General features: G+C 37.3%; 1 protein-coding gene across 1 annotated transcript; it reads right to left on the bottom strand.

Annotated features, from left to right (window-relative positions):
* Positions 1-1283: 1283 nt before the first annotated feature.
* ckba (creatine kinase, brain a) lies at positions 1284-13567 on the bottom strand. The gene is made up of 8 exons (XM_062034799.1): positions 13432-13567; positions 13076-13277; positions 5557-5711; positions 5366-5498; positions 5091-5262; positions 4893-5016; positions 1683-1872; positions 1284-1620 (listed from the first exon to the last, which is right to left on the bottom strand). Exons 2-8 carry the CDS (start codon positions 13266-13268, stop codon positions 1442-1444), a joined length of 1146 nt encoding a protein of 381 aa, XP_061890783.1. The 5' UTR covers positions 13269-13277; positions 13432-13567; the 3' UTR covers positions 1284-1441.
* Positions 13568-15022: the final 1455 nt, after the last annotated feature.

Raw genomic sequence — 15022 nt, forward strand, 5'->3', positions numbered from 1 at the left:
ATTATCAACAACAGTATCAATATTAGTTACAATTTCAACATAGTGATTAAAAACCCCTCATAGACATTAGACATTTATAAAAATAAAAATAAATGAACAATAGTGTCACAGTGGCTTACACTTGCATCGCATCTCATAAGCTTGACAACGCACTGTGTGTGTTCAATATTTTCACAAAGATAAAATAAGTCATATTTTTGGTTCATTTAATAGTTAAAACAAATGTACATTATTGCAATCAGTTGATAAAACATTGTCCTTTACAATTATAAAAGCTTTTTACAAAAATCTACTACTCTGCTTGCATGTCAGCAGACTGGGGTAGATCCTGCTGAATAGAGAATCCTTTTGAATCGGGAAAAAAATCGTTTTTGAATCGAGAATCGCGTTGAATTGAAAAAAAAAATCGATTTTGAATTGAATCGTGACCCCAAGAATCGATATTGAATCAAATCGTGGGACACCCAAAGATTCACAGCCCTTATATATACACACATATGTATATATATATATATATATATATATATATATATATATATATATATATGCATATATATGTTGGGAAATTAGTTTACACAGAAATATTCTGTAAATATTTATTTACGTAATTTGTTTCCACACTAAGTTTTATTTTCTTTGTTTTTTTCATAAAGAAATACAATCATGTGTGCTTATGGACTGTATCCCTGTAGACTGTATTGATCTTTGATATATAATGTATATATTTTGTTTATGATTTAAAAAAAATTAAAAAAAACTTTTATTTCTTGTATAATATATATATATATATATATATATTATACAACCACTGGTCTAAACCATTGAACGTAAAGTTTTCCCGAAAATATTCTGAGGAAGACGTTTGGGAAATTTTTTAGAACGGACCCCTCTCGGGATATTTAGTTAATCTCCAATTAAAATCGGACACTGCACAAAAAAAAAAGAAAAAAGAATGCATCAAAATTAGTTTGACTATTTTTTCTGCATAGACTTGAGCTCCCCAGACCTTAAACATTGATGTCAATTTTATTATGCAAAATAAAACTGATAATGTACTTTTACTTTAATAAAGCCGAGCCAAAAAAGAAAATTTAAGGTAAAATTGTGGTTGCAACAAGTCCACTCCTAAAAAAAAAAAAAAGTTTTAAGTCTAGATTAGAGTTCTGAAATGTGCTCAGGAAAAACCCTACAAAGTTAGTAATTAATTCTGCAAAAGTGGAATTAAACTTTGGAACACAATGTTGACTTTGAGGAGCGGTGTCCCAATACTTTAGTCCATGTGGTGCAGATGAAAAGAGGAGCTTCTCTTCAGATCATTTTATTACAGATCAGTCTTCACCTTACAGAACACGTTTAAATAGACCAACAAGCAAACAGATGGACGTTCGTCAGACAAAGGAGAGTTGGGGGGGGGGGGGGGTCAGAGGGGGGTGTCCAGGTTCTACTTCTGAGCCGGCATGAGGTCTTCAATGGACTGGCCCTTCTCCAGCCTCTTCTCCATGTCCACCAGCAGCTTGACGCCGTCCACCACCATCTGCACCAGCTCCACCTCGGAGAAGCCCAGTCTGTCCGCGTTGGAGATGTCAAAGACTCCGCCCACCGCCGCCGTGTCCACGCCCCCTGGAGGACAAGGCAGTGAGTGCCTCTAGTCTACGCCAACAAGGACAAGACGAGTCACTCACCGGTCCCGCGCTTCTGGAGCCTCAGGCGCTTGAGGACCTCCTCGAACTTGGCGTTCTTGGACATGTTTGGCAGCTTCACATGCACGCCCGCGCGCAGGCCCGTGCCCAGGTTGGACGGGCAGGTGAGCACGTAGCCCAGGTGCTCGTTCCACATGAAGGCGTGACCTCGGTCCTTGAACAAGGACTCGATCTGAAATGCCAACGAAGACAAAAAATTTTAAGAAAGCTTATTTGCACATTTGTATTAACATCGCTGGAGACATGTCCCTAACTAACCCGGACCAAAGTCTTGGCGTTTTAAGCAAAGATCGTAAACTACGTTCCTTTAGTTAGGACCGATGCCGAGTCTTTACCGAATCTTAACCTAAAAACTTGGACTCAAACTTTTCGGTAAACGGCGATCACTTCCAGTTTTTCTACTAACCTAATACACGTTAAATCGTAAAGTAATTACGTTTAGTTAGCATTGGAGACGGGTCTTCAACTAACCAGGACCAAAGATCGTAAACTACGTTCCTTTAATTAGAAACTAAGCTGAGTAACTAATCTTTCGGTAAATGGCGATCACTTGCAGTTTCTACTAACCTAATACATGTTAAATCGTAAAGTAATTACATTAAGTTAGCATTGGAGACATGTCCTTAACTAACCGGGACCAAAGATCGTAAACTACGTTCCTTTAGTTAGGAACTAAGCTGAGTCTTTAACGAATCTTAACCTAAAAACTTGGACTCAAACTTTTCGGTAAACGGCGATCACTTCCAGTTTTCTACCAACTTAATACACGTTATATCGTAAAGTACTTGCGTTTAGTTAGCATTTGAGACATTTCCTTCACTAACCTGGACCAAAGTCTTTTGGCGTTTTAAGCAAAGATTGTAAACTACGTTCCTTTAGTTAGGACCGATGCCGAGTCTTTACCGAATCGTAACCTAAAAACTTGGAATGAAACTTTTCAGTAACGTCGATCACTTCCAGTTTTCTACTAACCTAATACACGTTAAATCGTAAAGCAAAAACCACAAACTCCGTCCCTTTAATTAGGACTGAAGCGGAGTCTACGAATCGCAACCCAAAAACTTGGAATCAAACTTTTCGGTACACGGCCAACACTTCCAGTTTTCTACTAACTTAATACTCGTTAAATCGCAAAGTAATTACGTTCAGTTAGCAGTGTTTCTGTAAACTTAGGTCCCTTTTTACGTGATGTCCTTTATTTACCAAACGTGAAACAAAGATTGTTAAACATTAGTTTGTTATCTCCGTAAAAAAACAAAACCCCGATAGTCATAGCTCACCTACGTTCTTCATAAACGCCAAACACCAAGTTTAACTGTTTAACGCAAGTTTTGGTCTTAAATTGCGTTGTCCTCTAACTCGATTTACGTGTTTTCAGGAAGACATTAAATTGACCACTGAACCTGCAGTTTTTTGTAAAAAACTGAAGACTAAAAGAACAGCCTTCAAGAAAACGTCAACGATTCAGAGTTTCTCAAATCCAACACGTTCTAAAGGATTGTCAATGTCGGTTTACCATCGAGACTAGTCCGGGGGAAAAAACCCTTGACAAATGTACGTTTTTCGTAAATGTCCAAGACTTCAACGAAACCAAGATATTACGAACGTGAAACCCAACAAGTTTTAAACAAAGACCATTAAAACTGGAGACGAGGGTTTCCGTAAGAAGTCTTAAGTTTTTATCGTGAACGGCCGACACTTTAAGTGTAACAGACTTTACGCAGGTTTTCGTAATCAAACTTTTTGTAAAGACATTTCACTGAACTTTGATGTTTTTGTAAACGTCGACGACTTCACAACCAACACGTTCTCGGAAACGCCAAAGTCATCCTCAATTTTCTCGTAAACCGTAACTTTAGGTCCTCATCAACACAAAGACTTCAGATCCTCCAGTGAAACATTCTGTCAAGACCAAGTACAATCTAGACGAATTCAAAGTCTCCCTACTAAACCCACCAGTGCCTCCATGGAAACGCCCCCCTCTACCTCAAAGAACTACTCACCCCCAAATCCTCCACAGGACACCTCCGCTCCGGACAGGCTAACATCCTCCAACCTCCGAGGACAAAGCTACGAACTATAGGAGACCGGGCTTTCTGCTCCGCCGCTCCCAGTCTGTGGAACGCTCTCCCTGACCACCTGAGGGCACCACAGACTGTGGATGCTTTTAAAAAAGGCTTAAAAACCCTTTTTAAAAAAGCCTTTTTTAGATATATGCATACTAGTTTTAGCTATTTGGCTCGTCTAGTTTTTATTTTAATTTATTAGGGACCGCAATGTCCCTTTGGGACAGAGGACCCTATTGTAATTGTAAGGTTTTATTCTTTATTATTATTATTCCGCCGCCTCTTTGAGCTGTAATTTGACCCCCTAAACATGCTTCAAAACTCACCATATTTGACACACACATCAGGACTGGCGAAAATTGAGATCTAATAAAAAAAACAAACCCCAAAACTCTAAATTGCGCTCTAGCGCCCCTAGGAAAAAACAGACAAAACTGCTTGTAACTTCCGGTAGGAATGTCGTAGAGACATGAAACAAAAACCTCTATGTAGGTCTGACTTAGACCTAGATTTCATACATTGACTTTTTTCAGCGAAAAACAGGAAGTTGGCAATTCCCCCTTCAAAACAAAAGTAGTAAAAACAGTCACTTTTGCCTCTGAGCTGTAATTTGACCCCCTTAACATGCTTCAAAACTCACCAAACTGGTCACATCAGGACTGGCAAAAATTGCGATCTAATAAAAAAAAAAACAACACCAAAACTCAAAATTGCGCTCTAGCGCCCCCTTGGAAGAAAACAGACACAACTGCTCCTAGGAAGAAAACTCAGACAAACTGCCTGTAACTTCCAGTAGGAATGTCGTAGAGACATGAAACAAAAACCTCTATGTAGGTCTCACTTAGACCTACGTTTCATATATTGACAACACCCAGCAAAAATCAACAGGAAGTTTGCAATTCCCCCTTCAAAACAAAAGTTTTGTAAAAACCGGTCACCTTTTTTTAAAAATGATCTCATCTGAGCGCGTTTGTCGTGTCGGCTTCTAACTAGCACAGGAGAGAGATTGAACCCGTCTGATTAAAAGTTGACGAAAGAGTTTTAATTACTGCTCCGGTTTGGATTTTATGTGTCGTTATTATTTCCACGCGCTGTTACGTGGCAGAAGGTCGCCCATGTTCCTGACCTTGGTGAGTCCGGTGCAGAAGCGCTGGAAGACCTCCTTCATGTTCCCTCCTTTCTGCATGGAGATGACCCTCAGGTGGTCCTCCTCGTTCACCCACACCAGGAACGTCTTGTTGTCGTTGTGCCTGCAGAAAGACCCACCACCGTGAAGTCCGGCCATCTTTGCCAAGACGCCGCGAGGCCGAAGCCCGGGTCCTACCAGATGCCTCGACCGTCGGGCCAGTCCCGGGCCATCCCGGACGCCAGCAGCAGGGGGGACACGGGCTTGTCGAACAGGAAGTGGTCGTCGATCAGCTTCTCCTGCTCCGCGTCCGTCATGTTCTTCAAAGCGTAGTATTTGCCCTTCAGGTCTCCGGTGAGAGAAGCCAGAGCTGCACCAGGAGACAAGGCGTCATTACCACTTGCAGCCACCAGAGGGCGCCCACCACTCTCCCAGCAAAGGCTCCAGGAGGCCGCAGCTTTGGAGAGGTTTACCTTCGATGGAGAGCGTCTCCACGGCGCGGCGCTCTCCTCGGCTGCAGTGAGGCGGCAGGCAGAAGCCACGGACGCTGCGGCCCGTTCGGACACGGGAGCTCAGGACGTAGTTGGGGTCCAGGTCGTCGCCCCCCTGAGGGTCCCAGGTGTCAGTTCATTCACAGCAGGTGACGACTCAGGACATGACATACCTTCAGGTTGCTGAAGTCAAGGTCCGTCTTGTGCTTGTCTGTGGGCTTGTACCCGCCGTGGCGGTCCTTGATGATGGGGTCCAACAGCTCCTTGAAGACCTCGTAGGTCTCCTCGTCTCCGGCGACACAGCCCACCGTCATGATGAACGGATGACCTGCACACGTAATCACATGTCATCCATTTTGGATCCGGTTACAGGAAGCTGGAGCCTAACCATCCACTCATCATTGACAATGTTGGCGCTTCTTCCTGAAGGCCAAACAGATGTGACCTTCACACCAAAAGTCTCAAGGAGCTCTGTCAGCTGCGTAAGGAAAACTGATGTACAGTTGTGAACACTCGTTTCACTGCAACTTACACGAACGAGTCGAGTCTTTTGAACAACTTTTACCCTTGGGGATTACTTAAATGGTCACGTTTGAGATCCCAGGACCCAAAAGGGTCTCAGACACTTTTTTTTTTTTTTACTTCCAGTGCTTAAAATCTACGGAGCCCCTAAAAGGGACATGGGGAATTTTTTTATTTTATTTATTTATTTAATTTTTAGACATGAAAACTTTTAATAAAATTAAAAAATAAATAAATAAATAAAAATTATTTTATATTTTTTTAGACATGTATCTCGTGCGCACGAGAAACTTTTTATAAAAAAAAATTTTAAAAATTAAAAAATTATTTTTTTTAGACATTTATCTCGTGCGCACAAGAAACTTTTTATAAAATTTAGAAACAATTTTAAAAAAAAATTTTTTTTTTTAGACATGTATCTCGTGCGCACGAGATACATGTCTAAAAAATATATACATATATACTGTATATATAATTTTTTAATTTTTTTTTATAATTTTATAATTTTATAAAAAGAAACTCGTGCGCACGAGATACATGTCTAAAAAAAAAAATAGTTTTTTTATTTTTTATAATTTTATAAAAAGTTTCTCGTGCGCAGGAGATACATGTCTAAAAAAAAAATACAAAAAAAATTTCCCATGTCCTTTTAGGGGTTCCGTATAAATCTTTAGATCAACTTCAGATTTATCCCTTGATATGAAATTTTGGGTTTAATTTTATGCTCTTTTGTCAAAAAATTGTCAGTTTGTTTTATATTTAATAGTAAAACACTAAGCTATATTTCCCTCCCAAATATTGAAAAGTCAAATATCTGATGTGAAGCCTTAAATAATTCACGTTATTTTGATTCATTATAAAAGTTTGAGCATTGACCCTTTTAAATACAACATTAGAAGATCCTTGGACCCTTGAGGGTCCTACACAAGTCTTTTAGTTTTATACCGTTTTTGCCAAAGAAAACCTTTTTTGTATGGCATAATCAAAAATGATGCAATATTTTCCCCCAAAAAACTCAAATATTTGATTTAAAGTAGTTTGAGCCTTGAATAAGTCAATAATTCCCAACATTGATTTTGATCCATAATAATTGAGCCTTGACCGTTTTAAATAAGACAAGACTCCTGGACCCTTAAGGGTCCCACTCAAGTGCTAAGTCATTTTTCCTAAAAACGCTTAAATCTGTTGATCAACTTCAGAGCTATCCGCTGATATTACGTTTATTTCATGTTTTTTAGTTTTATACCGTTTTTGCCAAAGAAAACCTTTTTTGTATGGCATAATCAAAAAATGATGCAATATTTTTCCCCAAAAAACTCAGTCAAATATTTGATTTAAATTAGAGATGTCAGATATCGGTCTGCTGATATTATCGGCCGATAAATGCTTTAAAATGTAATATCGGTATCTGTTTTTTTATTATCGGTATCGTTTTTATTTTATTTTTATTTTTTATTAAATCAACATAAAAAACACAAGATACACTTACAATTAGTGCACCAAGCCAAAAAACCTCCCTCCCCCATTTACAGTCATTCACACAAAAGGGTTGTTTCTTTCTGTTATTAATATTCTGGTTCCTACATTATATATCAATATATATCAATACAGTCTGCAAGGGATACAGTCCGTAAGCACACATGATTGTGCATGCTGCTGGTCCACTAATAGTACTAACCTTTAACAGTTAATTTTACTCATTTTCACTAATTACTGGTTTCTATGTAACTGTTTTTATATTGTTTTACTTTCTTTTTTATTCAAGAAAATATGTTTAATTTATATATCTTATTTTATTATTATTTTTAAAAAGGACCTTATCTTCACCATACCTGGTTGTCCAAATTAGGCATAATGTGTTAATTCCACGACTGTATATATCGGTATCGGTAATTAAGATTTGGACAATATCGGAATATCGGATATGGGCAAAAATCCATTATTGGACATCCCTAATTTAAAGTAGTTGGAGCTTTGAATAAGTCAATAATTCCCAACATTGATTTTGATTCATATTAATTTAGCCTTGACCGTTTTAAATAAGACATAAGACTCCTGGACCCTTATGGGTCCAACTCAAATAGTAAGTCATTTTTTCTAAAAACGCTTAAATCTGTTGTTTTGCCAAAGAAAACCTTTTTTGTATGGCATAATCAAAATGTATGCAATATTTACCCCCCTAAAACTCAGAAGTCAAATATTTGATGTTAAAGTAGTTGGAGCCTTAAATGGGTCAATAATTCACAACATTGATTCATAATTGAGCCACGACAGTATAATTTATTTATTTATTTTTTAATTTGTCATTATAAAGACTCCTGGACCCTTCAGGGTCCCACTTAAATGTCAAAAGTAATCATTAAATATGTAGATTAACTTCAGATATTAAGTTTGTTTACCTTTTTTTTTTTCCAAAGACCACCCAGAAACTTAAGTCAAATATTTGATGCAGAGTCTTAGGTCAGAAATTCACAGTTTGATCATTGACCATTTAAAATAAACACAAGACCCTCAAACCCTTGAGGGGCCCACTCATAAATGTTAGTCTTTTTTTTAATCCAAGATAGAGTTTAATTTGTTTGTGTTTTATTCGCCTTTTTTTTTTTTGAATGGCAAAAACCAAAAATATTCAAATACTTTCCCCCAAAAAATTCAAGTCAAATATTTGATATGAAGTCCTTGGAGCCTTAAAAATGTCATTTCACATCATTGATTTTGATTCATAATTGTTTGAGCACTTTTAACACTAAGACCCTCGGGACCAATAAGGGTCCCACTCATAAGTGTTAAGTCTCTTTTTTTAAACCTAAATCTAGATAAACTTCAGATCGTTGATAGTTTAATTTTTTCATGTTTTTTTGCCCTTTTTAAAATAAACCCCTTTTTTTTTTTAATGGCAAAAACAAAAAATATTTTATATTTTCCCCCCCAAAAAATCAAAGTCAAATATTTGATGTGAAGTCCTTGGAGCCTTAAAAATGTCGATAATCCACAACATTGATTTTGAGTCATAATTGTCTGAGCATTGACCGCTTTTAACACTAAGACCTTTGAGGGTCCCACTCATAAGTGTTAAGTCATATATTCATATTTTTGTATTTTAAACTCTTAAATCTCTAGGTCAAAGCAAAATATGGTAGTCTCGCTATGGAAGCACTAAAAACTAGGCGCAGTCGAAGTGGAGGCACGTAAATAAGACCAGCCCACTGAAGAGACTGTCAGAAAGCGGCTTGAAGATGGTTTGTAAAACATAACCTATGCAACATTTTGACCAAAGAACCACCATTACATGCTATGTAGACCACAAGGAAGTGTTCTACATGTAGAAAAAAAAGATCCTTTTAACAGATGAAACCAATAGTCCCAAAAGGTTTTTAATACGCACATTGCCATGCTGATGTTCACGAACAATTCAAGTCTTGAACGGCTCTCGGTGAACAAGGAGGACCGTTACGGATCGCTGTAAAGCGTTTACAGATGCGAAATTCTCACGCTGCCTTCACGCGTTTCCACTCTACGGGACTGGAACCCCAGTGACGTTCACGACCAGAGTCTTTCCAACAGCTCTTTTAAAAAGGGACGACAGAACAGATACAGTCGCGAGCCGTTCATCACACATAGGGATGACGTTCGAAACCGGTCCTCCCGGTTGTTCGATAAGAAAAGAACCGTTCGATAAAAAAAAGAACCGATTCCATGGACTCGAGTCCCTTTTTGAGAACCGGTTCCCGTTATCTAGGCCACTATAGTAAAGAGAAAGAGTTGGTTCTTTATTCGAATCCCTGGGAACGAATCCCGTCCCACAAGAAATGCCCTGTGGGACATCACAGGAAATGTGATGTCACACAAGCAGCAAAAATAATGGACCGGAAAAAACGCCTCAAGGCACATGGCTATTCACCTATAGTGATCACAGAGACAGGTTGTTTTTGTGTTACTGTATATACTTGTTTTTCTGAAAAATCCCACTTAATATACTTTGGGTAACAGTCAATATTTATTTGTTTTATTAGGGGGGTAACAGTCAGTATTTTTTATTTTCTTATAAAATAAAAGTGAGCTTTTGTTAAACCAAATATTGTGTTTTTTTCCATATACAACAACCTATCTAGATTCGATAAGAGGATTCAATAATGGGCTCGAACTCGATAATTTCTTATCAAACATCATCCCTAATCACACACATATACAAATATATATACACAAATAAATGCATAAATCCTTTTATTTTGAGCCGTTGGGAGACCGTATATACAGCAGGGAGGGAATTCATGTTCGTTGCAGTTTACCCGACACATGAAAGGTGACAAATTAGGGGTGCCCTATGCACATTCACCTCCAGATGGCACCAGAGTGTTGAATACCTTAAAAATGTGTTTTTAGTGGCAATTCCAGCTTTGACCGCAGCGTCAGTTGCTGTGCGGTGTGGCGCTTTCCGTAATTTTCAGCAGACTGCATTGCGAAATGATCAACCAACCCCTCATGCGAGATCCACCCAGACATGGGGGCGATATGAACCCATTCCCTACTGTACGGAGTGGAATGTAAATACTTGTTAGACATTTGTGTCGCTTTGCGATCATCATTTGACGAGGATTCTGTGATAGCAACACTTGAAATACTTTTCAATCGGATCAGTATCGCCGATACCAGCCAGAATTGTACTTGTATCGGCTAGGAAGGACATTAATATTTACAGTACTAATATTTAACAATATTGTTGTACATTTGAATTGCAGTATTTGGATGAAATGAACTGCAACCGGCTGTCTGTGGTTTTATGTTATCGGTCCATGTTTTTTTATTATATTTGATTCTATTTTACTCGGAGGGAAAAAGAGACTGCATTGCGAAATGATCAGCCAACCCCTCTTCCCCTCACGCGAGATCCACCCAGACATGGGGGCGATATGAACCCTTTCCCTACTGTACAGAGTGGAATATAAATACTTGTTAGACATTTGTGTCGCTTTGCTATCATTTGACGAGGATTCTGTGATAGCAACACTTGAAATACACTTTTCCCAATCGGATTCAGTATCGCCGATATCAAGTAAAATTAAGGCTGGTATCGGCTGGGAAAGACAATCACTGGTATCGCATATCATTAATATTTATCGTACAAGTAGACATTTTGAATTGCAGTATTCGGATGCAAATAACTGCAACCAGCTGTGGTTTTAAGTAGGGATGTCCGATAATGGCTTTTTTGCCGATATTCCGATATTGTCCAACTTTAATTACCGATACCGATATATACAGTCGTGGAATTAACACATTATTATGCCTAATTTGGACAACCAGGTATGGTGAAGATAAGGTACTTTTTTTTTTTTTAAATAATAAAATAAAATAAGAAATAAATTAAAAACATTTTCTTGAATAAAAAAGAAAGTAAAACAATATAAAAACAGTTACATAGAAACTAGTAATGAATGAAAATGAGTAAAATTAACAGTTAAAGGTTAGTACTATTAGTGGACCAGCAGCACGCACAATCATGTGTGCTTACGGACTGTATCCCTTGCAGACTGTATTGATATATATTGATAGGAACCAGAATATTAATAACAGAAAGAAACAACCCTTTTGTGTGAATGAGTGTAAATGGGGGAGGGAGGTTTTTTTGGGTTGGTGCACTAATTGTAAGTGTATCTTGTGTTTTTTATGTTGATTTAATTAAAAAAAATTAAAAACGATACCAACACTAAAAAAAAAACGATACCGATCATTTCCGATAGTACATTTTAAAGCATTCATCTCTAGTTTTGTTATCTGTCCATTTTTTTTTTTTTTTTTTAATTCTATTTTTAACTTTACTTGGAGGGAAAACCAGACTGCATTGCGAAATGATCAACAAACCCCTCTTCCCCTCACGCGAGATCCACCCAGACGTGGGGGCAATATGAACAAATATTTGACAATATTTTTGTACATTTAAATTGCAGTATTCGGATGCAAATAACTGCAACCGGTTGTCTGTGGTTTTATGTTAATAACACATTTTATTTATAAGACGCCTTTCTGGGCACTCAAGGACACTGTACAAAATCACAACAATAAAATTGGATTAAAAAAATAAAAATAAAAATAAATAAATAAAAAATGTATGTAATGTTATCTGTCCATGTTTATTTTTTTTTATTCTATTTTTACTTGGAGGAAAAAACAGACTGCATTGCAAGATCAACAAACCCCTCTTCCCCTCACGTGAGATCCACCCAGACATGGGGTAAATATGAACAAATATTTGACAATATTGTTGTACATTTGAATTGCGGTATTCGGATGCAAATAAATCTGTGGTTTTATGTAGAGATGTCGATAAATGCTTTAAAACGTAATATCGTAAATTATCTGTATCGTTTTTTTTATTATCTGTATTTTTTTTAATATTTTATTTTTTATTAAATCAACATAAACACAAGATACACTTACAATTAGTGCACCAAACCAAAAATCCTCCCTCCCCCATTTACACTCATTAACACAAAAGGGTTGTTTATTTCTGTTATTAATATTCTGGTTCCTACATTATATATCAATATATATCAATACAGTCTGCAAGGGATACAGTCCGTAAGCTGGTCCACTAATAGTACTAACCTTTAACAGTTAATTTTACTCATTTTCATTAAATACTAGTTTCTATGTAACTGTTTTTATATTGTTTTACTTTTTTTAATCAAGAAAATGTTTTTAATTTATTTATCTTATTTTATTATTTTTTTTTTTAAAAAGGACCGTATCTTCACCATACCTGGTTGTCCAAATTAGGCATAATAATGTGTTAATTCCACAACTGTATATATCGGTATCGGTTGATATAGGTATCGGTATTTAAAGAGTTGGACAATATCGGAATATCGGATATCGGCAAAAAGCCATTATCGGACATCCCTATTTTTATGTTATCTATCCATGTTTTTTTTTGTATTTTTACTTTATTTTACTTGTGGGAGGGGAAAAACACTGCATCTGATGCACTTTCGGCCATTTTATGTCCATTAATGTGTTTAAAACTAAATTATTATTTTTTTAAGTAGTCTTTAAAAGGACCATAAATCCCGTCTGGGTTATGCAACTGCGACCCTCGGCGGGAGAGGCGCCGTAATGCGCCTAATAGACGCGCACTCATCTTTCAGCCGAGGTAAACCCTCATGCACTCACCAGGGTTGTCGATCCCGGTCTGGATGACGTCATCGAGCGTGAAGCCGCTGGGGGTCTGCTTGCTCCTCAGCCGCTCGTACATGTCGGCGGTCAGCACCTTGGCCATGTGGTTGTTGTGCTTGCTCAGGTCCGGGTACTCCTGGTCCGAGGCGTAGTTCATCTTGGCCAGGTTGTGGGTGTTCCCGAACGGCATGGCTGCTTCCTGCGGGCCGAGGCGGAGGGTTAGGGGGGGGGGCGTCATTCCAATACTCGGCACAGGTGCACACAATCAGCACCACATCAAAAACAAACCGCTTTTAAATCAAACTAGTTCTGTTAATTTGCGTCTTTTTTTTAATTTTTTTTTAAGTCCTTACCTTTTGTGTGCGGCTGCTACAACTACTAGCGGGCACAGACACGAAGATCCCTATTTTGCCGGCACAGTCCCAAAGACGAGCTCCCGGTCCCCGGCGCCCAGCATCCGCTTTTATAGGCAGCCATGCTCGCCTCCCATTGGACGCGCTTTGCACTCGTTCGTGCCGCGCAGGGCTCTGATTGGTCCGCCTCGACACGAAAGCCCGCCCCCTGCCGCACTCACGTGACTGCAAAATAATAGCATGATTCAAGGCGAGATTCCGTTTTTTTTTGTTTTTTTCCGTAGACAATACATCCTAAAAGAGTCGACAGACGTATAAATAGGGAAATAAGGATGTATATAAGGATATTACGGAGCCCCTAAAGGGACATGGGGGGGGGAATTTTTTTTTATACATTTTTATTTTATTTTATTTTATTTTTAGACATGCATCTCGTGCGCACGAGAAACTTTTTATAAAGTTGTAATTAAAAAAAAAAGTATAATTTTTTTTATTTTTTTTTAGACATGTATCACGTGCGCACGAGAACCTTTCTCTTGCGCACGAGATACATGTCTTAAAAAAAACAATACAATAAAAAAATTTATAATTTTTTTTTTTTTTTTTTTTAGACATGCATCTTGTGCGCACGAGATAGTTTCAATTATAAATTGAGGGTCGCAATTATAAAAAAAAATTTTTTTTTATAACTTTATAAAAAGTTTCTCGTGCGCATGAGGTACATGTCTAAAAAAACAAAAAAAAAAGTTATACATTTTTTTATTGTATTTTTTTTTTAGACATGTATCTCATGCACAAGAGAAACTATCTCGTGCGCACGAGATACATGTCTAAAAAAAACAAACAAAAAAATTATAAATTTTTTTATTGTATTTTTTTTTTTTAGACATGTATCTCGTGCGCAAGAGAAACTATCTCGTGCGCACGAGATACATGTCTAAAAAAAACCAAAAAACAAAAACATATTGTAAAACTTTTTTTTTTCCCCATGTCCCTTTAGGGGCTCCGTAGGATATGTATATATGTATGTATATATATATGTATATATATATATAAGGATGTAATAAGGATATGTTACAGTTAAATAAATACCATTTTCAAACGATTAATGGAAAATACCTCACTAATAAGTCTTTGGAAAAGAAAATGTAACAATATGGTTGACAGCTGTTGTATCTGTAATGATGTAATGCCAATGGTCCAAGGGGGAAATATATTTAAAAAAATATCAATGCCGTTGATTTTTGTGCTCTGATATCAATTCTAAAATTTAAATACAGATACTTTTGATATTTTAGTTCAGGGGTGTCCAAACTTTTTCCACTAACTTCAATGTACGCGGGGGGCCATATTGATATGTTTTTATTTAAAAAATGCTAAAAACAGATATTGTGTCAGCTGTGTATTATTGGTGGATATAAGTATGTAGTTATTAATTATTAGTTACAACATTTAATTTTTTTCTCATTACATACCCACTTTCTTGCTCCTTTTGCTGACATTTTTACAGTTTTTTTGCCCCCATGTACAAACCCCGTTTCCAAATGAGTTGGGAAATTGTGTTAGATGTAAATATAAACAGAATACAATG

This window comes from Entelurus aequoreus, linkage group LG23 (assembly GCF_033978785.1).
Source record: "Entelurus aequoreus isolate RoL-2023_Sb linkage group LG23, RoL_Eaeq_v1.1, whole genome shotgun sequence".
Taxonomy (NCBI): Eukaryota; Metazoa; Chordata; class Actinopteri; order Syngnathiformes; family Syngnathidae; genus Entelurus; species Entelurus aequoreus.